At 39.3% G+C, this 26,588-nt stretch overlaps 1 protein-coding gene across 2 annotated transcripts in view; it reads left to right on the top strand.

Moving 5' to 3' along the window:
* Positions 1 to 26,588, top strand: part of WDR37 (WD repeat domain 37) — a 141,210-nt gene that overhangs the window by 69,302 nt on the left and 45,320 nt on the right. For both annotated transcript variants that reach the window (XM_075827430.1, XM_075827432.1), the window contains exons 6-8: positions 105 to 169; positions 24,184 to 24,319; positions 24,924 to 24,995. In XM_075827430.1, the coding sequence (XP_075683545.1) occupies positions 105 to 169; positions 24,184 to 24,319; positions 24,924 to 24,995 (273 nt within the window). The remainder of the gene's footprint in view (positions 1 to 104; positions 170 to 24,183; positions 24,320 to 24,923; positions 24,996 to 26,588) is intronic.

A 26,588-nucleotide genomic window follows, 5' to 3' on the forward strand; every position in this document is an offset into this window, starting at 1 on the left:
TTAACCTGGCTGAATAGATTTTTTTTTTTTTTTTTTTTTAATCTACTCAAGATAATTAAAGTGTCTCCATCACGTATACATCCCTGGTTGTTTTTATCTTGCAGCTAGTCACAGTACAAGCCAGCTGTCACAAAAGTTGAAGACCACCTACAAAGCATCAACTAGCAAGGTAAACCTGGTCTTTATGTAAGAGAAGGTTTTAAGGTGGGGTTCTGTTGGGCTGCATGCACACTTACATTTGGGAGTTACGTTCTTCGTTCTATCCAAAAATGGGAACCCATCTCAGGGGAGAGGGAAAGCATTCCTAAAAACATTCTTGTATGTTCCCCTTCTCCACTGAGCTGGGTTCTTATCCTATTTTTGCTAATTAAAAGGGTTGTCTGGTTTGCAAAATCCCATTTTTAAATAAACTTTTTGGGAATTTTGAGTGAATAGAGGGGGGTCCCCCATTCAAGACCTTTCTCTATTAACCAGAACTGTTACAAAGAATATATCTTGCTCTGGAGGACCCGCCACGTTCATGCATTACATGGACATTGTTTAGTTTCCCTTTTATTGAAGCTGTATGGAACGTGAACGTTTACTGCTTACCATCTGGTGACCCTTCTAACAAAAGGTTATCGTGTAAAGTCCCTTTAAAAACGAATGGGAGTATGAATCTACCGAATGTAAATGTGCATGCATCCTTAGGTTCAATGCACACAATGTGTATTACGTGCAGGTTTGCGTGCGACAAATCCACAGCGTAATACAGTACCAGCATAGTCCATGAGATTCCAGGAAATCTCATGTACACGCTGCAGTATTTTTCAGGACCGGAATTGACATGTGGTGCGTATTTTAGAATCCGCAGCATGTCCATTTACCTTACAAGTCGCAAGCGGTAACACATCTGCCTAGTGCTGTGGAAGATCGCATCAAAATGTAAAGACTGCACTGAAAACCACTTGATTGTGTGGTTTTTACCGGCGAATTTCCTTCATATTGCAGTGGTTTTGGTGCGTGGTTTTTGTAGCAAAATACACAACATGCATGTAGCCTTTAAAGGGGTTTTCCAGCTTCTGACAACTGAGGACCTAACACCGGATAGGTCATCAGTACATGATCTGCGGGGGTCCGACACCCGAGCCCCGCGCACATCAGCTGGTCCGGTGCCTCCGTGTACCGGATGTACAAGCCAGAAGCAGTTCGCTCCGACCACGGAATAGTGGCCGAGCTGCAGTTCTGCAGCACGGCCGCTATGCTATGTACGGAGCAAACTGCTTCCGGGCTTCGTACATGGCATTATATGCCTCAACATCCGGTGCCCCGCAGGCCACCGGAGCGTCTTGTGTGAGGGGTCCGGGTGTCTGACCCGCACCGATGACCTATCCGGTGGATAGGTCATCAGTTTTCAGAAGGTGGACAACCCCTTTTAATGTGTTTATTTTTTTTACTTTTTGTCGGATTGGGGGTGGGATAACAAACCTATTCATGATTAGGGTATATATGTGCACAGATAGATCGATCTGCAGATATATAACGTAATCCTCAGTTGTGTATCACCTGCATTTGCTGACAACCTCATAAGGATCACTGCTTACTTTACGAAGATGCTAAATCTTTATGTTCTCTTGTACTTGGTATAGCGCTCACATTATTTCTCAGACAAGGCACGTCGATGTCGCAACTGCAGAGTGCGAAGCTGGGAAATATGGGGTGGAGACTCCTGGGTAACTTCTCTCTTTCTGTGTGTGCATGTGTGGATGTGATTGCTTAATACGCAACAGGGGTCAGCAACCTGCAGCCTCTTCTTGTCCCTTGCTGATAAACTGAAGGTACTGCAGATGAAGCAGATTCATTACTGGGTAGAGTAAGATTGCTTACCCCTGATATCGAGACTTACAATATATTCAGAGGCATCATATCTATCAACTGTCTCCTTTAAAAGTCGATAATCCTCACAAGAATCTGGTCAACGGGTTATTTAGGATTCCGGGAAGAATACATGATGCAGCATTACTATTGCGCTAAACATTTCAAGACACTTCCATCTCTAATTTACTTGTCAGCTTTGTGATCACTCATAGAAAAAAGCGCTTTCCATTTTCCTGGGAGGAGGCAATTTGCCTAGAACATATTGCCAACTCTTGGGCAGGCAGGCAGCCGGTGCTGAAACCGAGATCCTCAGGTAGGTCGACTGCCTGGTATTGAGCATACTCATTATGTGAGCTTGACCAAACGCAAGTCGTGGGCGGAAGGTAGCGCCCATTAAGTTTTTGCTCCAACTTGGGCAATTGCATGCAAGTGGCAAGGGGGTTTTACACTGGGTAATTATTTGGCAAGTGATAGTTTATAGAACGCTCGTTGCCGATAATTGCCATGTGTAAACAGGGCAGCAATCAGCAGATGAACGAGCAAACGCTTCGTTGATCGGCGCACACTCTACCTGCCAAAATTGTCCGGTGTAATGGGGCCTTCAGTCTAGAACGTAGCAATATATACCAGTCATGTCAAATTCTCAACACCTTCAAGGATCTGCACTATAATACACGATCTACAAAGCAAATCTAGTGATAGGTTTAGTTTAACAGTGATCGCATAGGATGTGCAGGAAACTTTCTGTATGTTATATATCTAGTATCACTGAGGTAAGTCTACTATGAGAAAATTACAATAATTTCTTATCTATAACTTATTTAATAATGGTTCTCCAGGTGTATAAATATAATGTTAATAGAGACAAACCTTTTGATGTACTGAAATCCGTTTTTAATATACATTGTGCAGAAAAGCTAACCACACACATGAGATATACTGTTTGGCTGACTGCTGTCTTCCTTCCCCACCTCCCTGTAAATGTATGCTCAGCTGGGTCCAGTTCGCATGTTTATTCAATAGGGAGAGGGAGGCACAACAAATTATCGAGCATGTCAAAATCCGGCAGATGCCAGCGGACAGGTCGGAGGGCTCCATACACATTAGACTATTTGCAGATCCTGCCAACATCATCTGATATGTATGGGCAGCTTAATTCAGTCCCAGAACAGATCTCAGGGACTTCAGCTAAATGGACGTTAGTGTTTGTTTGTATTCAGCATGCCCATGATGTATTTGTACATAAAGCTTTGCGCTCCTTGCCCAGGATGTGCTGCATTTAAACACTCCTGTCCTAGTGCCTTATTATTCAGGTGATGTTCTTGGAGACCAAAGTACTGTATATATTACGAACTATACCAAAAAAAGAAAAGAAAAAAGATCCAGAAATATATCAAGGCACTCTCAGGTAACTATAATTTATATAAAGTCAATTTTATTAATTTAAACCTCCGAATATTTTCAGGTACATAAATATATACATACAAAAAGTTTTAAAAGAAAATCTCCTGGCCAAAAGATGAAGGATGACATATAATCTGATACACCTTCAACATATTAATTAAATCGCTCATACAATACATTTGTTCTCCCTAAGCATAGGGACAGATAATAAATTTAGAACAAACGCTAGGTTGTGTTCACACTTGCGTTTTTGAACAAAATAAATTTTATATGCTCAAGGTGGCCACCATGCCTATTCATAACAAGTGGAAATATTTTTATCTTTATAGACTCCTATATAGTGGAATTCCAATCCTGGGAGAATACTCATCCCACAGTACATAAGCTGTCTTGACGGCGGATCCTTATATTATTTAGCTCTTCCCTCCTATTGCATATAGCATTGGATTTTGGAGATAATAAGGAATAGGCAGTCTATTTAGTAGACGCAGGGTTTAGATATATCCCCCTCGATCCTCTTTATTCAAAAGGCAATCAATTTCCAAGATTTCATAAAATAGCTTGTATTTTTACCTCTAATGTTCCGGTGAGCCTCTGTGATCCATGTGCGGGAGCAATCTGTTAACAGGTGGGACAAAAAGGTCTTCCAAAGGCAAATTCCAGGTTATATATTCCTCTGTTTATCAACTCACTTTAGAGCTCCACCGCAAGGTCAGATGGCTTTAGGTTTTCTTTTGAATACCCGTTTATTCCACACCGTGCACAAGGCGGTACGAGGTCCGGGAAGGCAAAAGCATAGGCCGGCAATTACAATTCACATGATGTCTCCTTCTATATCATGTCTCCAAGTTTGGTCAGGGATTCGCAGGGCCAGGTATAGACGTCACTACCTGCCCAACTTGATTAAGTCAGCTGACGCGTTTCATCCCTACACGGGATTTCCTCAGAGCCGTTTTAGCAAGTGTAGCCAAGGGCATTGTATTTATAGTGTCCCAACAGTTATTCATTGGTTCCTCAATTGCAAGTTTAAAGAGGCTTTATTTCACATATATATGTATAAAAATAGATGTGTATAGATTAAATTATGTCATCTTTGCACAATATATTTATTTGTAATTTACAATTCAAAAAAGGAAAAAAGACTTTCTCCTTGCATTTTAATCAGAACAAATGAATAAATAGATAATTCCTTTTATCATTAACCCACATCTATATGATATTTAATTTATTAGTATAGTAATGGGGGATCAGTGGTATGTCTCGAAAATCAGTACAGATAATCTGTTTAGTCAGACACGAATAGCATAGGACAGTATGCTTTTTTTTAAAAGAAAAGAAATGTCCCAGATTATAATTTATTCCCGGATCATGGAAAAACGGAAAACATTTCTTCCCTTCCCCCAATGTATCCGTTCTAATCATATAGCCAATTTCTCACCTTATTTAGCGTCATGCATTGACCAGATCATACAGTCTCTCGGGGAGGGCAGGGAAGCACGTCTCATGCCAAAGGGCAATATGACCTGTGTCCCCACCCACCCCGAGAGTCCGCTAAACCACCGCCAATCCATCAGAAAGAAAATTCTTTCAATAACGCAATCTAATACATAGTTTTCATTTATATCTCCATTCTATATGGAACCAATAAGATATTCTCTGATCGATATGTCAGGTGCCTACTTATAGAGAGGAGGAATTATTTATATTATGGCGCAATCTGATTATTTCATGATCATTTAATATAAATTTCAAAAGACCAAAATAGGACCACCTATACAGATATTTCATATTTCAAAAACCATTTTTTTCATTAATTTTAATTATTTTTTATTTTCATCATATTTCAAAATTAGAGCCTTTAGATAGAAACAATTAATATCTACTGGGATTATCATTTGTTTAAGGGAACCGTAGGGAAAACAAATACAAATACAGATTCTTTTCCTTTTTTCATCATATCCCAAAGTTGCGGCCTTTGAATAGGAATATTTCAAATATACTGGGATTACCATTTATTCAAAGGGACCATAGGAAAAAGATAGGGAGAACCAATAGAACCATGTGTTGGCACCCTATAGTATTCATATTCCCCATTGGGAATGAGAATTTAACTGTTTAATTTAAATTTTTATATTTTTATTTTTAAATTATTATTTTCAAATTTTTAAATTGGTCTCATCAAAATGAGTTTATTATAGAAATGTTGGAATTCATTTTGAATTATAACTGTTTTTCTTTTGATGGCAAGTACTATCGCCAGACACATGGAACGGCCATGGGATCCTCCTGCGCACCATCATATGCGTGTTTACATCTGGGATGGTGGGAGGAGTTTATTGTATATCCTCATCCCCTCTTCAGGAAGTGTGCATCTACCTGGCTTAGATATATGGATGATATCCTACTATGTTGGAAAGGATCTTTGAACTCTCTCAATGAATTTATTGGGGATCTCAATATTAATAATCTGAATATCCTCTTAACGTTCACACATAGTAGAAACACTATAAGTTTTCTCGACCTCAATATTTATAGGGATGGGAATAGACTTAAAACAACTACGTATCGAAAACCGACATCGGGTAATACTTTATTGGCAGCAAGTAGTCATCATTTGCCATCTCAAATTAGGGGGATCCCAATCAGTGAGTTCCTTCGAATTCGACGGAATTGTACTGATTTTGAAAACTTTAAAAATGAAGCTCAAGATCTCTCCTCCCGTTTTATAAATAGGGGGTACTCTAAGAAACTAATTAAAAAAGGATATAATAGAGCACTTAGACAAAATAGAGAGGAAATTATGAAAAGAGACAAGGGGGACAATGGTGATAACAGAGTCCGATTCATCTCCAGATATGGATCCCACTGGGACATATTGCGGAATCTTATGATAAAGAACTGGCCATATTTAACATTGGATAAAAGGATCAATTCAATAGTAGGAAACATCCCAAGTATGGTCCCCAAAAGGGCACCTACACTAAAGGATAAATTGGTCAGCTCTGAATTTAAGAGAAATACCCCAGAAAGGGACCTATGGCTACAAAAACGCCCAAAGGGAATGTTCAAGTGTGGCTCGTGTAGATGTTGTAAATATGTAACGAAATCAGATACTTTTTCCGATAGTGAACATAAAAAGGAATTTAAAGTTTACAATTTTATCAATTGCCGCTCAACGATGGTGGTATATTCGGTAACCTGCCCATGTGGGAAACAATATATCGGGAAAACGAAACGTGAGTTACATATACGCATAAGTGAACACATTTTTGATATTACCAAGGGGGAAATGAAGAATCCATTAGCAGCACATTTCAAGACACATCATGGACAGTCACCTATAGGTTTGAAATTTATGGGAATTTATCAATTATTTGAAGATAGAAGAGGGGGTGATCGGAACCGTATACTTCTACAAAAGGAAACTATGTGGATTTATACGCTAGGCACCCTAAACCCTAAGGGACTAAATAATGAAATAAAATTTAATATGTTCCTTTGAGTATTGTTGTGAGCAGGTTGATTACTGCTGGGATGGCTGTTTACCAGCGTCCAGAGCGGTCTCCACTTGCCCCCTATCATTAAAAGTATAAAAATTTGAAAATAATAATTTAAAAATAAAAATATAAAAATTTAAATTAAACAGTTAAATTCTCATTCCCAATGGGGAATATGAATACTATAGGGTGCCAACACATGGTTCTATTGGTTCTCCCTATCTTTTTCCTATGGTCCCTTTGAATAAATGGTAATCCCAGTATATTTGAAATATTCCTATTCAAAGGCCGCAACTTTGGGATATGATGAAAAAAGGAAAAGAATCTGTATTTGTATTTGTTTTCCCTACGGTTCCCTTAAACAAATGATAATCCCAGTAGATATTAATTGTTTCTATCTAAAGGCTCTAATTTTGAAATATGATGAAAATAAAAAATAATTAAAATTAATGAAAAAAATGGTTTTTGAAATATGAAATATCTGTATAGGTGGTCCTATTTTGGTCTTTTGAAATTTATATTAAATGATCATGAAATAATCAGATTGCGCCATAATATAAATAATTCCTCCTCTCTATAAGTAGGCACCTGACATATCGATCAGAGAATATCTTATTGGTTCCATATAGAATGGAGATATAAATGAAAACTATGTATTAGATTGCGTTATTGAAAGAATTTTCTTTCTGATGGATTGGCGGTGGTTTAGCGGACTCTCGGGGTGGGTGGGGACACAGGTCATATTGCCCTTTGGCATGAGACGTGCTTCCCTGCCCTCCCCGAGAGACTGTATGATCTGGTCAATGCATGACGCTAAATAAGGTGAGAAATTGGCTATATGATTAGAACGGATACATTGGGGGAAGGGAAGAAATGTTTTCCGTTTTTCCATGATCCGGGAATAAATTATAATCTGGGACATTTCTTTTCTTTTAAAAAAAAGCATACTGTCCTATGCTATTCGTGTCTGACTAAACAGATTATCTGTACTGATTTTCGAGACATACCACTGATCCCCCATTACTATACTAATAAATTAAATATCATATAGATGTGGGTTAATGATAAAAGGAATTATCTATTTATTCATTTGTTCTGATTAAAATGCAAGGAGAAAGTCTTTTTTCCTTTTTTGAATTGTAAATTACAAATAAATATATTGTGCAAAGATGACATAATTTAATCTATACACATCTATTTTTATACATATATATGTGAAATAAAGCCTCTTTAAACTTGCAATTGAGGAACCAATGAATAACTGTTGGGACACTATAAATACAATGCCCTTGGCTACACTTGCTAAAACGGCTCTGAGGAAATCCCGTGTAGGGATGAAACGCGTCAGCTGACTTAATCAAGTTGGGCAGGTAGTGACGTCTATACCTGGCCCTGCGAATCCCTGACCAAACTTGGAGACATGATATAGAAGGAGACATCATGTGAATTGTAATTGCCGGCCTATGCTTTTGCCTTCCCGGACCTCGTACCGCCTTGTGCACGGTGTGGAATAAACGGGTATTCAAAAGAAAACCTAAAGCCATCTGACCTTGCGGTGGAGCTCTAAAGTGAGTTGATAAACAGAGGAATATATAACCTGGAATTTGCCTTTGGAAGACCTTTTTGTCCCACCTGTTAACAGATTGCTCCCGCACATGGATCACAGAGGCTCACCGGAACATTAGAGGTAAAAATACAAGCTATTTTATGAAATCTTGGAAATTGATTGCCTTTTGAATAAAGAGGATCGAGGGGGATATATCTAAACCCTGCGTCTACTAAATAGACTGCCTATTCCTTATTATCTCCAAAATCCAATGCTATATGCAATAGGAGGGAAGAGCTAAATAATATAAGGATCCGCCGTCAAGACAGCTTATGTACTGTGGGATGAGTATTCTCCCAGGATTGGAATTCCACTATATAGGAGTCTATAAAGATAAAAATATTTCCACTTGTTATGAATAGGCATGGTGGCCACCTTGAGCATATAAAATTTATTTTGTTCAAAAACGCAAGTGTGAACACAACCTAGCGTTTGTTCTAAATTTATTATCTGTCCCTATGCTTAGGGAGAACAAATGTATTGTATGAGCGATTTAATTAATATGTTGAAGGTGTATCAGATTATATGTCATCCTTCATCTTTTGGCCAGGAGATTTTCTTTTAAAACTTTTTGTATGTATATATTTATGTACCTGAAAATATTCGGAGGTTTAAATTAATAAAATTGACTTTATATAAATTATAGTTACCTGAGAGTGCCTTGATATATTTCTGGATCTTTTTTCTTTTCTTTTTTTGGTATATATTCTCTTCAGAAATGGCACCGTGCTATATGTATATTGCATTTTTGGGTATGATTTTTGGGTATGGTTTAGCCATTACTTTTTTCTTTTTTATATATATTACGAACTATCGAAAGAATATAAAAAAGTGTGGAGCAGCAGTGTAAAGTAAGGCCTGGTGGCTGGTGCAGGCTTCAGAGGAGTGACCTCTCCCCATCTACAATACAGTAACACAAAGTCCGGAAGCAGCACTCAAAAAGAAAAGCTGGATTTATTCTCCAAAGGTTCACCATTTTCAAGCTTTCCTCTATTGAGAAGGTGAAACGTTGCTGTGAAAACCTTTTGGAGAATAAATCCAGCTTTTCTTTTTGAGTGCTGCTTCCGGACTGTGTTACTCTATAACAAGCTGTCGGTATTTTGTATGGATTCTCTTCAATTAACGATATACAAACCTAGAGAGTCGTTTTTTGTTTTTAATCACGTGAGTTTTGCAGCATGTAGAATTTGGATACTACTGGATGTATGTAAATTAAAATATGAACGTGTGTATGGGCCTGTATACACTAGGACAGCGAGCTGAAGCATAATGGGCTATTGTGTGACACACAGGATCACACACCGGTTTAATGTAGTTTTTTGGCAGTTTTTGTCTCGGTTTTTTGAGCCAAACAGAAGCCGACGCAAAAGAAAGGAGATTCATCCGTATTTTCTTTTATACCTTTTTTTCCTTTTGGATCCACTTCCGAGTTTGGCACACAATATTGAGCCTAAAACGGTCACAAAAACTGCATCAGAACTGCGTGTGTGATCCTGGCCCTAATGCAACGGAGTTTCAATCTACCGTGGGTAGTAGAAAGGATTTCACAAGTCTACAATCCTTAAAGGGGTTGTCCAGTTAAAAAAAACAAAAAAAAAACTATTTTCACAGTAGAGTGGAGAGCGGTTACAAAGAGCATTTCCCTATGGAGGATCTGTCCTGTTCTGCAGTACACATACAACACATTTGAATAGGCATTGTGTAATGCTTAATTTCTCCTGTGGTGGTGCTGCCGGGAAATTGAACAATTACAAGCTTCTAACAAGTAATGTTAATCCAAAGTGGACAACCCCTTTAAATAGGACTGTTGTCCCTCTTGACATGTGTGTTTTAGTAAATACTTGCATTCCTCATGACATAACAATTTTGGAGCACTTTTTCTTAGAACTGTATTTTGCCGTTCCACTATTCTTCCTGGAAATGTATGAATCAATTGACAACTTAGTGTTCCCACTTCCCTTTGTCAATGCGGCGTGTCACTACACATTACACATTCTGACAGTGTCCAATCGGTGCTGATGATGTAGGGACAGCCAATCGACAAGGTTATTGGTAACGCCTAGTTTTCAATTTATTTATATATTTCTATAAGTAATAACACAGGAACGGCAGAACAGATGCTCTTTTTCATGCGGTATTAAGTATTTTCTAAAACTGACGTGTCAGGAGAGGGGACAGATACTCTATAAAAGAATAAATAATCTATGTATGCGTTTCAAATGGAATATTCACAGGTATTTTGTATTCATCCTGTTCATATACACTGCTGTATGGCCGTGTGTAAACTAACTATATATGACACTTTAGCCATGACTACCGAGATCTAAGCTGGGGGCTAATTTTTGGCATTGCATTTGTTCATCGAAAACTAAGAGCACTTCTAAAGATATTCTACAACTCCTCTCACTCTTGCATTAAACCCGGTTTACATCTGCATTGGAGGATCCGTTAGGGGCCTCCATCACATATCCGGCTGAAAATACCAGAAACAATAGTACAGCATGCTGCGCTCTTGTTTCTGGTAAAACCACGGACATTCCAACGGAAACCTGGTGGAACCTTAAAGTCAATGGGTTCATCGGCCGACGGTGGTGTCCGTTGTGCAACGGTACCGGTGTTTTGACATGGCGGCGCAACGGAAATACCGAACTCCGATGTGAATGAGCCATTACGAGTCCAAACCTTATAACTTAAAAATGTCTGACTTTATTCTGAAAACTGCATAATTTTGCAAATAAAAGGTTTATTTTACAAAGTTACATCCTTTTTATGTACCGTCACAAAATAGTTGTATTTATAAAAAGGTTTAGAACCCCTCTAAAGGGTAAAAGACTATATTGCCATGCAAGTAACCCCAGGGCATCATTACCTGGTCGATTTGTCTCAGCAGGACGATCACTTCATATTGACCCTATGAGCAATCTTTGTAACTAAAGTCAATAGGTCTGCTGCCTTCTACCGCATGTGGTCCTGTTATATAAGGCCGCACACGCAAGCAAAGTGCTTTCCTTTCACATACGGCATCGATGTGCTGCGGCTATTGCAATTGGGAACATCATTTTGGACTTTTCAAGGGCCTATATGATGTATTTTGCATATACCAATATTATGCTGGGTACATGATGCCACCTTCAAGGCAAAAGCAGCTGGCTGGTGAAACACATTGACCTGATACATTTTAGAATGGTAATTATTGTCCTGTGATTCTAGGTTGCTCCCTGCTGAGATCCTGGCATTTGTAAAGTGTTCATGTGAATTATGTTCATTACAACTACTCTGCAATGATTAGAAATAATTTTAATAGGCCAATAAACAAAAAAAGGCAATGTAATATTTTGCTATTAAAAAAAGTTTTCCTACAATTAAATAATACAATACTCTGTTAGATCTCACAAAACAGATTTTTTTTTTCCAATTTCACTAGATATTGGATACTTGTTATGGTGCCCCCTGGTGTCCTTTTTTATTTTCCTCTCAAAACATTCACACTGTGGTCACATGCTCAGGAGCTCGGCACCACTGCACAGACCCTCATGTATACGGGAGCAGTGATTCCTGCTATTGTGCAGACCAGCCAATGAGAATCGGCGCCATGGAAGTGGCATCTTCTTGTCAGCACTGAACGCATTGCTATGTAGTAGATTAGCCGTCCTCTTCCTATTGGAACTCCTGCTGCAACTCCTGTAACTGGTAGAAAAGCTCCAGCAGCAGACAGAGCCACGTCTCTAAGATATCTGTATGCAGCAGAAAGTCTCTTAGAGATTACAAACATGCTAAACTGTGAATCCCTCGGAGTGATTGTTATTTGTCTAGAAAAATTCCCCTTGTATGGCCAGTTTGAATTAGGGTTGTCACGCATGAGAATAAAAAAATGGTCTACTTTTGTTTACTGAAACTGCGCGATCTCTGCTCATGGGTTTATTTTGAGATTTACACCTCATCCCTGTAATACCAGACATATCCCATTTACAGAGATGGCGCTGTCTGCATACCCTTTTTTTTGTAATTCTGGACAACACCTTTAAAGTCTCCTACATACTTATGTGTGTTGAACACACTAGCGTGTGTTTTCTGCCGGAGACCAGAGCACACGTTAGTGAAAACTTCGCAATTTCTAGGGTATTGTCTACCAAACGTTAACCTGGACTTGCTTTTTAACACTTTTGTATGCAAGGCAAAAAAGAGAGGCAAAAAAAAAGGCTGTGTCAAATGCTTTGGAAAACATAGAAAAAACATCCAAAAATGCTCGCTTTTTTTTCTGCCGGACAAAAACTTCCGTGCAAACTTACTTTTCAGATGGATCAACCAAGGAATTTAGGGGAAAAAAAACTGTCAAAAGATTTTACATTATACTGTACCGATCATCTGGACATATAGCGTAGTCTGATGCATTCACTTTAAAGAGAATATCAAGCAATTCGTTAATATGTTGTTACTAATTGAATTGATGAAAATACAGCAGAGATTTCAGATTTTGGGTCAACCAAAAGGACGCAGACTATGGACTGTTGTAGATTGTCTATGATCTGCTAATAGATCACCGTGGCCAAAGGAATCCCACCTCTCCTATTTTCAGATCACTAGTAATACTGGATAATTATAATACACCTTAGATGCTCTTGGTAGTTAATAATGTATAAAATCATGGACTCCTGAAAATATCTTTTTCTTCCCTTTACAAAGTTGAGTGGATGAGTTTATATGTAGGTGGAATGTTCGTAGAAACGGGGTCAGGTTTCCAAACAACCTGGTGCGCAAGCAATTTTGTTATCTCACAGTCCCATGTGGTAGGGCGTACATCACTTTGGCACAAATGGTGTTTTACATGTGCAGTTGAAAGGTATGATAGCCATTTATTTCAGTTTACTTGAGCTGTTTCTGCAGTTTACCTTTGAAGGCATTGCCATATTTGTTTTTAATCCATTTTTCCGACTTTTGTGGTTCACTTACTAACTTGTAGAAATGCTGTGAGTGAATGGGGTGTAAAATAACCCATAACTGATTATTTAACAGCTTTGCTCTGTATTGTGGTTTGAACGTGTTCTTTCCTGCAGTGTCTTCAGTCTAATCTCATCTTTAACTATAACTCTTTTTTTCTCTTAAAGGTCTACGGCTTCAGTTATTGATGTATCAATTAGGCCCCTAAGTTAGAAAACTGTGCTCCATAACTTCATATCTCATATATCACATCATCAGACATTAACCCATCTTAAACATGGCCTGAGAGATAAAGCAATAGGTGTTTAGGTGCCAACTACACAACCATCCTGCCATTTTTTGGGGGGTTGCACACTGCCCCTGTCTACTCACTGGACCCCTAGGGTAGGTTGTGCCCTGTAAGTAAGTTAGTAGCCTCACCCTCCGTTCTGATTAAGATGCCAATTGGCTGAGAACAATCGACTTTGCTGATTGGCAGAGATCTAAAAAAATAAAAAGCTCTACCCTCAAATTGAAATTCCCAGTTGACGACTGATTTTATAAGTAGAGGGAAGTAACTTGAAATCCACTAAATTATGGTTCTGGTGCCTATGCAGTGGTGGCCTTCGTGTTTGCTGATTTAACTTTAAATGGTCACTAACTTTTCAACAAAATGTACATAAATCAATGGAACAAGCTAATATAAGAAACTAATATATCTTATTAGAGATTAATGCCTCTTGCCCCGCATATCCCGTTACTTTCCAACCCTTCCCACTTCTAACTGTTCACTCACTCTGCGTTTACTGCTAAATCTGTCTCTTCAAGATGAGACATACTATCTGCTCACTGAGGGATCCGGTTACAGCTGCCTATATAAGTCTATGGTGAGGGGAAGAGGGCACAGCAGAGTGATAGAAAGGTAGAGCGACACAGGTGCTGCAGCGACCTTTTAGTAAGTTACATCCCACTCCAGAGCTAGGTTCGCAGCTACACTGCTCGTTACTGCTGTATAATCTCCTCCATTCTGCTGCTGCGTCTATATATGTGATAGAGATAGGAGAGAAGCATTCTCCTCTTTTATGTGTTCTGTGTATAGAAGACATGATAGCAGTCATGCTCCACCCACTGGCTCAGAGACTATGTAAAATTAAATTAAGGGCCTGTAGAGGGGAAAACTGCTAAATAATGTAGAATACATGTCATATAATGGCCAGAAATATTGTTATTCTTTATGTACATACATATGAATTATTGTTCTGAAAAGTCACCTGAAACCTTGGGTGCACTATAAGATATCTGCCTGATAGATCCAGCACTGGCAGGTTGCAGGGTATTCTTAGCACCAGTAGATTTCATACTGAACTTTTTCCCAAAAAATGCTTAAAGAGACTCTGTCACCACATTATAAGTGCCCTGTCTCCTACATAAGGAGATCGGCGCTGTAATGTAGGTGACAGTAATGCTTTTTATTTAAAAAAACTATCTTTTTTCACAAAGTTAGCAGCGATTTAAGTTTATGCTAATGAGCTTTCTTAATGCCCAAGTGGGCGTACTTTTACTTTCGACCAAGTGGGCGTTGTACAGAGGAGTGCATGACGCTGACCAATCAGCATCATGCACTCCTCTCCATTCATTTACACTGCACTAGCGATATAGATATATCGCTATGTGCAGCTTCATACACAAGCCCTAACATTACTACAGTGTCCTGATAATGAATACACATGAAATCCAGCCTGGACGTCATGTGTACTCAGAATCCTGACACTTCTGACTCTTTTTTTTGTGAGATTCCGGCAAGTGAAACCAAATCTCGTTTAGTTCCGAGATCTCGCGAGATTTCGTATCCGTTGCTGGAATCTCACAAAAAAGATTCAGAAGTGTCAGGATTGTGAGTACACATGACGTCCAGGCTGGATTTCATGTGTATTCCTTATCAGGACACTGTAGTAATGTTAGGGCTTGTGTATGAGGCTGCACATAGTGATATAACTATATCGCTAGTGCAGTGTAAATGAATGGAGAGGAGTGCATGATGCCGATTGGTCAGCGTCATGCACTCCTCTGTACAACGCCCACTTGGTCGAAAGTAAAAGTACGCCCACTTGGGCATTAAGAAATCTCATTTGCATAAACTTAAATCGCTGCTAACTTTGTGAAAAAAGATTGTTTTTTTTAAATAAAAAGCATTACTGTCACCTACATTACAGCGCCCATCTCCTTATGTAGGAGACAGGGAACTTATAATGTGGTGACAGAGTCTCTTTAAAGGATAACTCCACATCTGATCAAAATTAGTGTCTGTAAAAGGGACTTGTAGTCACTGTGTGTGTTGCTGTATGGGGTCTCTGAGACAATACCTCTCTGGAGTATACCTTCGTAACAAGGCATACAGTCGAGCTGGTCAAAACAAAACATTTTTATTCTTTCATTCTCTCAGAACCGATAAGAAATAAACCTCCGTGTCCTACATGTAAAATCTGAGGCTCAGTGTTACAATATGAGGCTATGGGTGCCATATTACGGATCTGTATAACACACATCCAAAATTTGGCTTTGTACCTGAGGCCTACCTTTAGCTGGGTGACGGTCATGTTATCTCCCACAATGCACTGCAGCCTGGTCGCAGAAAATCAGATGAATTTTGTCTTTTAGTTATCGCTATGAATAGAAACATGATAAAAGTCTAAATCAGTGCTGCTGGCTACTCAATATTTTATGTAAATTTATATTGGGAAATTTAAAAATGTTGTTCAAAAGTGTGGAGTTTCCCTTTAAACCTCTACAGTGTTTTAAATACTGGAATAAGGGACATATTAAGTGAGTATTCTGAATGAGGTAATTTTATTCTATAGGTCGTTACAACAATTAGTAAAAAAATAAAACACAGATTTTTGTAAGGTTGGAGGACATCCGGAGATATCCTAGCGGTACTATAAATAGTGTTATTACCCAAAGCATTTGTACTAAAGGTCCTTCCCTCGGTCATGTACTCGCTCCAGAGAGACATCTGCCCGCTACAAATGTCATCTTCTCTACAACCTGTTCTTCAGACTCTGTTCCAGCTGTCATATTCAAGGTCACACCGTAGACTTAGTATAGCTTGTAGTAGTCCTATTCTCCTCTTACAATCAAGACCTTATGAATCAATGTTCTGCAAAACAATGTTTGATAGTCCGTAATGGTTATGAAATAAATTGGTGCCCTATTCCTGTATTACCAAATATTCATGACCCTCTGCTTCTAATATGTAGTGTATATGAGACCAAATAGATACCTCCTTCCTGCCTTCAGATGTCCTGAGTAGCCACATACCCGCTACCAGCTAAGTAATAATTTTACTACCGTGAGGCCTCAAAAGGCGGCACACCTAGTCTCCTGCGGCTCCACCCTAGCTCTGTAATACAACATCCAAAGGAGCATGCAAAAATTATGTCCGCATCGGCATGAAATTGGATATGGATCTACAGTAGGGGCCACATAGAAGCCCTTTTAAGGCTCCATATAACTCAGAGGTTATATGGCCCCACATTACACCTATGTATGAGGCCTAACTTGTGCACTTCAGTAATTTGCTCTTTTTAATCTTTTAGTCTTGAATATACCGGTTTGTAGATAACTATAATATGCTGCAGATCTCTTTTCCTTCTATGGTATGTGTAGAAGTGTCTAGGACAAATAGCAGGTGATATCTTGCATAAATTACTTTTAAATGCATAATTATAATGCACATTTAATATGGATCTGGTACAAGGTAACGTATGAAGAGGTCTTCTGATGAGTCTGCACTCTGTAACTCATTATGATGTTGTGAATATCTTAACATAAGAAAATATTAGGGTGGAATAAAAGCAATCCAACTTAAAGGGAATGCGTCGCTAGAAATATATATATATTTTTTCAGTTAAACAATTAGTATATAAGTGGTTACATTGTTTTAATTTTTTCACAAGTCAGGAAATATTATAAATTAGATTCTAATTTATAACATTTCCATGTGCTGGCCACTAGAGGGAGCAGTTCCCAAAATTGCAGCATGGTCACTGTGGTAAAGCAACCTCATTCATTTATGCTGCAAATTTGGAGTGGACACACTCTCCTCTAGTGTCCATATACAATCCCCCCTCCCTTCTTCTGGCTAGTGCCAGGAGAAGGAGGGGTTTGAATGTCTTCAAACCTCCTACACTGTGTGCTGCCATTTTCTGAGCGACTGCACAGGGCTCAGCAGACCGTATAACACATGAACATACACAAACCTAATACACACATCACATACTTGAACATAAATTACCTGCTCCTGCCACATCCGCTCCTACTACTTGCGCCTGAACATATGGCCGGAAGCCCCGGCAGTAAGCCGTCATCTTACTGTCCGGCAGCGGCTTCCGGTCCACATGAAAATGGCGCCGGATTTCGCTCTACGAACGAGCTTAGTTTTGGTCTGTCTTGGAGTGGCGCATGTGCCCTTCCCACACAGACGGTGTACGCATCTGATAATGGAACTGCTCCTGTTCCCATTCTCTATGGGGTTGTATGCGCCGTATTCCATCTCTGTATGTGTCGTTATTCAACAAATACAGAGATGAAAAAAATAATGGCAGCCCCCATAGAGAAGTAAAAGTAAAAATACATTAAAAAGTAAAAAATGAGAACACAATTAAATAACATTTTTGTTTAATATTATATTAAAAGCCATATAATAATAAAAAAAAAATCATGACACCTTCCCTTTAAACACATTTGGATTTCACGTTTAGTTTTTTTTCAGGAATTTTCATCTGATCCATCTCGGGTATAATTGCAGTTTTGACACACTCTGTGCTTCAGCTTGTGGAGAAGAATTTAAATCTTCCTTATACAATTTTTGATAAATGCCAGCGACCCTGGTGGTGGTGTGAGGCACTACCTTTGGCTTTCTGTAAAGTATGTGAGTGAGTAAAGGAAGACAATGCGCACAAGAGAAATTCGCACTCAAGGAAAACGAAGACATGAGGTTAGGGCCCGTGTACTAGTCCGGTATTGTGGATCCATGTTGTTCGGATCTGTAATAGTGGCCATAGATATCTATGGGCCAATACAATATCTTTTGTTTGCCTCTGTTTTCATATGGAGGCGCATGGAAGGTTTTTCTTTTAGATTCATATGAGATTTGTGGGATAAAAATGTGGTATGTTCCATAGGATGCCGTATTATGGAAGTGTTCTTTCCTAAAAAAAAAAAAAAAATGCTTCTAGGGGACAATATTAAAGAGGCTCAATCACCACATTATAAGTGTCCTATCTCCTACACAAGGAGATCGGCGCTATAATGTAGGGGGCAGCAGTGCTTTTTATTAAAAAAAACAATCTGTTTTCACCACTTTAATAGCGATTTTAGATTTATGCTAATGAGTTGCTTAATGCCCAAGTGGGTGTGTTTTTACTTTGGCCAGCGTCATAAACTCCCCTGTACAACGCCCACTTGGTCTAATCAGCCTCATGCACTCCTCTCCATTCATTTACTCAGCGCATAGGGATCCTGCTAGATCCTTATGTGCTGTCTTATACTAACGCATTAACAATACTGAAGTGTTTAGACAGTGAATAGACATTCCACGAGATGTCTATTCACAATCTCTGCACTTCGTTAATGTTTCTGTGGTAGTTACAGCAGAGGAAGCGTGATCTCGCGAGATCTCACTGTAAATGACAGGTTACAACGAGATTACGCTTGCCCTGCTGTAACTACCACAGAAACAGTAACGAAGTGCAGAGATTGTGAATAGACATCCAGTGGAATGTCTATTCACTGTCTAAACCCTTCAGTATTGTTAATGTGTTGGTATAAGACAGCACATAGTGATCTAAAAGGATCCCTATGCGCTGACTAAATGAATGGAGAGGAGTGCATGATGCTGATTGGTCACTGATTGGTCAGCGTCATACACTCCTCTGTACAACGCCCACTTGGTCTAAAGTAAAAACACGCCCACTTGGGCTTTAAGCAACTCATTAGCATAAATCTAAAATCGCTAATAAAGATGGTGTTTTTTTAAATAAAAAGCACTGCTGTCACCTACATTATAGCGCCGATCTCCTTATGTAGGAGATAGGGCACTTATAATGTGGTGACAGAACCTCTTTAAGCTGTGCGGGTGTCTACTGGTCCCTACTATGGAAGCATAAGGACACTGTGCCACCATACAAGCCTTGAATTCAGAATTAAATTCTTTATTATATTTTATTTACATAGGAGTTAACATTTTTTTTTTTTTTACTGGAATTGTACTTATAAGCCTGTTTGTATGGGTTTTTAATGCTGGTTCACAGAATTTAGGAAGTTTCTAAACAACATTGAAACCCACATACACGAACACCTTTAATGAATGCAGTGAAAGTTCTAAGTAAGGGGGTTTAATGTATGGGGGAAATTTAACTTAAAAGGCTTCTTTTTGCTCTACATCAGAAAGATAATAAAGAAAAACGAAAGGAGAACTGGGGCCGAGGTGAACTTGTCAATATGGAAATGTGGGCAATGTGACGTTTCATCAGTCCATTAAACTTAATTCTTGGAGAAATAGAAATCGATATGAAACATTAGACGCATAGCTCATAACATAGCGAGAACATATACGGGCTTAACCCCTTGGAGACACGGCCAATTTCAGTTTTTCCATTTCCGTTTTTTCCTTTTTCGTCTTTTCCTCCCCACCTTGCAAAAGCCATAACTTTTTTTTTTATTTCTTCATCGACATAGCCATATGAGGGCTTGTTTTTTTCGGGACATGTTGTAGTTTTACATGGCACTATTTATTGTACCAGATAATGTGTTGGGAAGCTGATTTTTTTTTTTTTTGGGGGGGGGGGGGGGTTTGTTTTTATGGCGTCTATCAGGCCCACCTTATTCTACAAGTTGATCTGATTACAGCGATTTTAAAGAAGCTCTGTCACCAGATTTTGCAACCCCTATCTGCTATTGCAGCAGATAGGCGCTGCAATGTAGATTACAGTAACGTTTTTATTTTTAAAAAACGCGCATTTTTGGTCAAGTTGTGACCATTTTTGTAGTTATGCAAATGAGGCTTGCAAAAGTCCAAGTGGGTGTGTTTAAAAGTAAAAGTCCAAGTGGGCGTGTATTATGTGCGTACATCGGGGCGTTTTTAATACTTTTACTAGCTGGGCGCTCTGACGAGAAGTGTCATCCACTTCTCTTCACAACGCCCAGCTTCTGGCAGTGCAGACACAGCCGTGTTCTCGAGAGATCACGCTGTGTCGTCACTCACAGGTCCTGCATCGTGTCAGACGAGCGAGGACACCGGCACCAGAGGCTTCAGTTGATTCTGCAGCAGCATCGGCGTTTTCAGGTAAGTCGATGTAGCTACTTACCTGCAAACGCTGATGCTGCTGCAGAATCAACTGTAGCCTCTGGTGCCGGTGTCCTCGCTCGTCTGACACAATGCAGGACCTGTGAGTGACGTCACAGATCTGCACTGCCAGAAGCTGGGCGTTCTGAAGAGAAGTGGATGATACTTCTCTTCAGAGCGCCCAGCTAGTAAAAGTATTAAAAACGCCCCGATATACGCACATAATACACGCCCACTTGGACTTTTACTTTTAAACACGCCCACTTGGACTTTTGCAAGCCTCATTTGCATAACTACAAAAATGGTCATAACTTGGCCAAAAATGCTCGTTTTTTAAAAATAAAAGCGTTACTGTAATCTACATTGCAGCGCCGATCTGCTGCAATAGCAGATAGGGGTTGCAAAATCTGGTGACAGAGCCTCTTTAAGTTTTGTTTTGCAACAGTTTTTTTTTTTTTTTTAAACCGATTTGCTAAAAAAAAAAAAACGTTTTGTGTCACCATGTTCTGAGAGCCATACATTTTTTATTTTTCCGTCAATTTAGCGATGTGAGGGCTTAATTTTGGGGTATATGCGACTTTTTGATCACTTTTTATTTCTTTTTTTGGAGAGCTAAGGTGACCAAAAAACATCAATTTGCGTGTTTTATAATATTTTTTTATGGCGTTCACCAAGCGGCTTAAACAACACTATATTGTGATAACTGGTATCGCCGCATCTGTAAAAGTCTGAACTATGTTAACTTTTATTTTATTTAACATTGCTCTAGGGGAAAAATGGGAAAAGGGGGATTTTTTTAAAACTTTTAATACATTATATATATATATATATATATATATATATATATATATATATATATATATATATATATATAATATTTTTATTTATTTGAAACAAAAAAAAGTGAAAAACCTTGAAATGTTTTTTTTTTTTATTAGTCCCCCTAGGGGACTTGAACCACCGATAGTTGGATCACTTGCATGATATACTGCAATACTAATGTATTGCAGTAAGTCGTGATACGGACAGTCTCCTTTGAGGCCCTGCCAAAGGAGTACAAAGGAGTAGAAGGATGTCAGACCTGGGGGCCTTTATTATGGCTGAGACCGCCCACTTAAATTGTTAGAATCAATGGGGCACCCCCCCAAACATGCCAGCTGGGGGAGGGACGCGATGGCGTGTTTGAGGGGGTGCCCACTAGATTCTAACAATTTAAATGCGGCATTTAAGGTATTAAACTGGTTGAATCAAAGGCTATTTACACCAATGAAATAGTATTTTTATTTTTTTAATAAAAATGTATCTGTGTGTTTGGTGCAACTCTCAATACTTTTTATAAAAAAGTATTTTTACTTACCGCTTACGGAGGACTTCAAATAACAAACCACATTGTTTTTAAAAAGAGAATAGCCCCCCTGACTTGTTTCACCACCGTAGTGGCGGCTTCAGGGGAAATGGGGCTTGTCTGTTATTTGAAGTCCTCTGTAAGCGGACTGCAGCCGCTGCTTACGTTTATCTCACACAGGCAGCGTGGTATCAGGGTCGGCGTTCTGCCGCTATATTGAGACGATACACACGGTTTAGTGATACTAGTAGAATACTATAGGGATATTCAGATCACATTGGGTATTTTAATTCTAACTGTGTGCTTAATATATAGTTATAATAAAACTTTTATGTTTTTATACAGATTAGGAAGTATTCATTTGGTACCTGGGAAAAGGGGGCTGATTTATCTGCCTTAGGCAAATTCGGTGTTTGTGTCTGAATCTTTGCCCACCAGCTACCTGGGTCCACCATTCGTTTCTTGTACACAGTGGTTGGAAGAGCACGACCAAGACTTCCAAGTACTTCCCCGGCCCTCTAATTCACCAGACTTTAACCCATTTGAGCATCTGTAGGACCACCTCGATCATCTTGTTAGCTTTGTGGCTCCTCCCCCACGCACCCTCCAGCAAATGTGGGATTCTCTGCAGTCCGCATGGCGCCAGATACCCAAGACCACCGACTAGCACCTTATTGATCACTCCCAGCCCGTCTTGCTGCTGTCCGTGCTGCACACAACGGTTACTCTGGATATTAGCTGGTGGTCATAATAATGGCACTCAACTGTATACATACATGTTTGTGTGTACTTTGCTGGTAATGGGGATTTGAATTCACACAATTTTACACTTGGGAGGGACCTACTGGCGACGTTAAAGGGGTTATCCGGGGAGCAAATAAAAAAACAAAGCAAACTTGTCTAAAGATTTTTATACAACCATCTAACTACTTTCCCTGCAGTAATTCACAGTTCAGCCGATTCACCCATCCCCGATCTAATGCTGTAGCCATGGACAGAATTCTAGATAATAAGCTGGACTAGTAATTTTCAGTGCGCTCCGTAAACTACAGATCCCATCATGTACTTCGTTCCACAATCTTATGTATCTCCACCTACCCCAAGTACTGTTCACTAGCGCACGTGCGCGCTCTGTATTCCTGGCGCTCTGACACACAACACACCCCTCACACTGGCCACAAGTGTCCCCAATAATAAAACTTTTTTCATTGGTGGATCAATGAGTAGCGTGCGCTATTGAATAGAGCTAGCGACATTCTATAATTCTGGGTAATTCATTCTAGGACACAGCTGTTGAAGAAGAGAGCAATCTCCCCTCAGATGAGTTGGTGCGTCGTCATCCCACGTGACCGCTAGGGGGCTGGCGCTATGGTGTCTCTGTAGAAGTAAGCCAGCCCTCTGGCCGTCATGTGGGATGATGATGCACCGACACATCTGAAGGGGAGAATGCTCGTGGTCACATGGGCATGTGTCGGTGCGTCATCGCTGCATAAGGACTATAGGACTTCCGATGACCCAGCAGCGCATTGCCAAGCGGAGAAACGTCCCAGTAAAACAAACAAGTACATTATTAAGTGCTCATATTCAACATTTATTTCTTCTTGAGAAAATTTTTGCTCCCTGGATAACCCCTTTAAGGCTATACTACTGTTTCGAGGTTGTGTCTGTCACTAATATGGCTGCTCCTACCTTTAAAAAAAATAAAAAAAGGAATCAAAAGTAAAAAGCACATTTGTCCCTTCCACATTCCTATACAGATGTATTAGAGCTCGATGTGTCATTTAACTCTTTGGGATTGCATCTTTTTTTTGCATGATTTCCAATTTACTTGACTTACACAATTTCAGTAATAGAAGATTTTAGACAAGAAATACGATCAGTGTGAACTGGGTCTGTCAGGTTTCTGGTGTTTTTTTTTTTTTTTTTTTTTTTTTTTTTTTTTACTGGAAAGAATGATAGAAATAAGATAGAAACCTGACTAGAAAAAAAAATGCAAATGTAAGCTGTGCCTTATGAATACATTTTTACTGCTGTCCGAGAAGGCGTTGCATGTAGCCTGCAGTTTACTGCTGACGGTGTGTTCTTCATATTACTTCAGGTAAGTGCTGTGTTCCCATGTTTACTGGCTGACTAATGGATTGCTTTCTAATGTCGTTGCAGTCATTTTTATCACTGGCTGAGGAACATTATTGTGTGTTTTCCATTGTTTTAGATTGTCTCCAGCTTCAAGACCACAACGTCTCGTGCGATCTGCCAGTTGGTGAAAGAGTATGTTGGCCACAGAGACGGTCTGTGGGATGTCGGTGTTACACGGACACAGCCAGTGGTCCTAGGGACTGCGTCTGCAGGTAATCTCAAAGCACTGTGTTTAAGGAAGAGACTCTTTTTTTTTTTTAAAAGGTTTTCTTGAACATGAGGGGGGCGGGGCGGTTATTGAGATGGCGTTTCATATGCCAGTCTTATTAGGAAACAAGCTGTACTAAAATGTGGCAAATTTATTGAGAGGTGGACGCCTTTTTAATAAATTTGTTGCATCTTTTGCTGTCCGTGCGCCACTAAGTGAAACCTTTGCTAGCTAAGAGCTAGTAAATGTATGGGTCTGCAGTGGCCTCACCGCTTTCGCCAAGCCCCCCCCTCCCCCCCCCTAAAGTGATGAGCTTTGGAATTGGGCCAAAAGTTGCAATTTTGTGACGTTTTGGCATCTTGCAACTTTTCTATGCCAGAAAACCGTCTCGGTTGACACCTTCTCTCCCTGCGGTCTATTGTTGCTGCTTTGAATGTGAAGCAGTTTTCTCATTCTATTTCTCCAGTTTTGGCTACAAAGAACCCCAGGTATTTATACATTAGATGTGTGGGTGATATTAAGTAGTTCCACCCTTCAAGTTATTCTATAATTATTTTACTGATAGAGTTGTTTTATGTATTTGAACATTGTTCTTCTGTGTTTTCTAGATCACACAGCATTACTGTGGAGCATAGAAACAGGAAAATGCCTTACCAAGTATGTTGGCCACGCTGGATCAGGTAAATACAAATAACTGGAAATCCCTTTCTTTTGAGGGTGACAATATTCTACTATGTTTACTTTATGCTTGATTTATTAGCTCACCTGTACCTGATGCTTTTATATTAGAAGTATATCAAAAGTCCTAGAATAATAATAGCAAAAATAATATTCTTAATTAACAGTAGGGGAAAATTCCTCCTAATACACCATTCAGCTGCAGAAGAACTTCTTCTTTTTACACAGGAGATGTATCTTTATGTCCGTCAATGAATAACATGAATTTCTCTTTCTCTTCACAATGGTTCTGTGTGTGTGTGTGTGTTACAATACACGCCACAGTGCCCCCCCCCCCCACGATGCCACTCATACATTGCCATGTGTTTCTCACTTTCTAAACTTAAAGGAAGGCTATGTACACCTTCGAAAGTGATATGTATAAACCCACTGACACTGAGCCCGTCAGTCCTGCAGACCTGACGGGTACAGGATTCAGTGTAAGATAGAGATGCTCTGTATACAGAATACAGAGCAGCTGTATCTCAAAAAGGAAAAATACTTTTTAATAAAAACAAATTTCTAAGTTGCACATTATATATACGTACGTACGTACGTATGTGTGTGTGTGTATATATATATATATATATATAATGTATGTATTATAATACACAAGCAGAGATAAACGGCACTCAATGTCAAAATCCAAACTGGTAGCGGGTGCAAGCGGATAATCCCGAGCCAAGGATTGTAGATAATAATAGAAGAAATCCCACAGCATTCCAATGTAGCAAAAAGATGTGGTTTATTCAGTGAACACACAGCTGCAACGTTTCCCTCCTACTATGGGACCTTTTTCAAGCATCGTGATACAACACCACCCATAGAATATAAAGCATGTGTCTCATTTACATCATGTGTAATCATTAAAAGAGTGTTCATTCAGATATTGTACAAATATATATAATAAAAGAACATCCAATACAATAATGTATTTGCGTGACCGTGATAATTATACTATGTTAAAAGTATAAACAAACATTAAAAGAAGTATATATGAGCTTGATTAGTATTGTATGTAAATCTATAGTTTCAAGCATACACTAGACATCGATGTGGTGTCCAACAACCTGTAGTCCTCCATGTAACGCTGCGCATGCTCGCGGGATTGAAACGGAAGTATGTAGTTGCGTGGCAACTATGCAAGGCCCAAAACTATTGTGCAAGTGTGAAGGATTTATCGAGCATCGCTGGGTAATACAGTGCCTGAACCAACCTAAGGGGCCGACACCGTAGAAATCTACATGAAGTCTTACTTATATTATATCTGTTTGACAAATAACTGTATGAGAAAGGACAATAGTCCTAGTATATTAATATCAAATGACCCCCCTATTAAAATAAGACATGCAATAGATCACAATGACATTGTTGTTATCCATATGTTATTCCATTCATTAATAGAAGAGTATATATATATATTTTTTGTTCCACACGTAGGCTCAAGGACCCAGATTCAGACTTCCGTGAACACTGGTATCCCGAGTCAGGGTTCATGTCCCCCCCTGTTACACCTTCATGAACCGGGATTGCTCCACGAAAAAAACATAATAGTG

Source organism: Rhinoderma darwinii, chromosome 5 (genome assembly GCF_050947455.1).
Source record: "Rhinoderma darwinii isolate aRhiDar2 chromosome 5, aRhiDar2.hap1, whole genome shotgun sequence".
Classification (NCBI taxonomy): domain Eukaryota; kingdom Metazoa; phylum Chordata; class Amphibia; order Anura; family Rhinodermatidae; genus Rhinoderma; species Rhinoderma darwinii.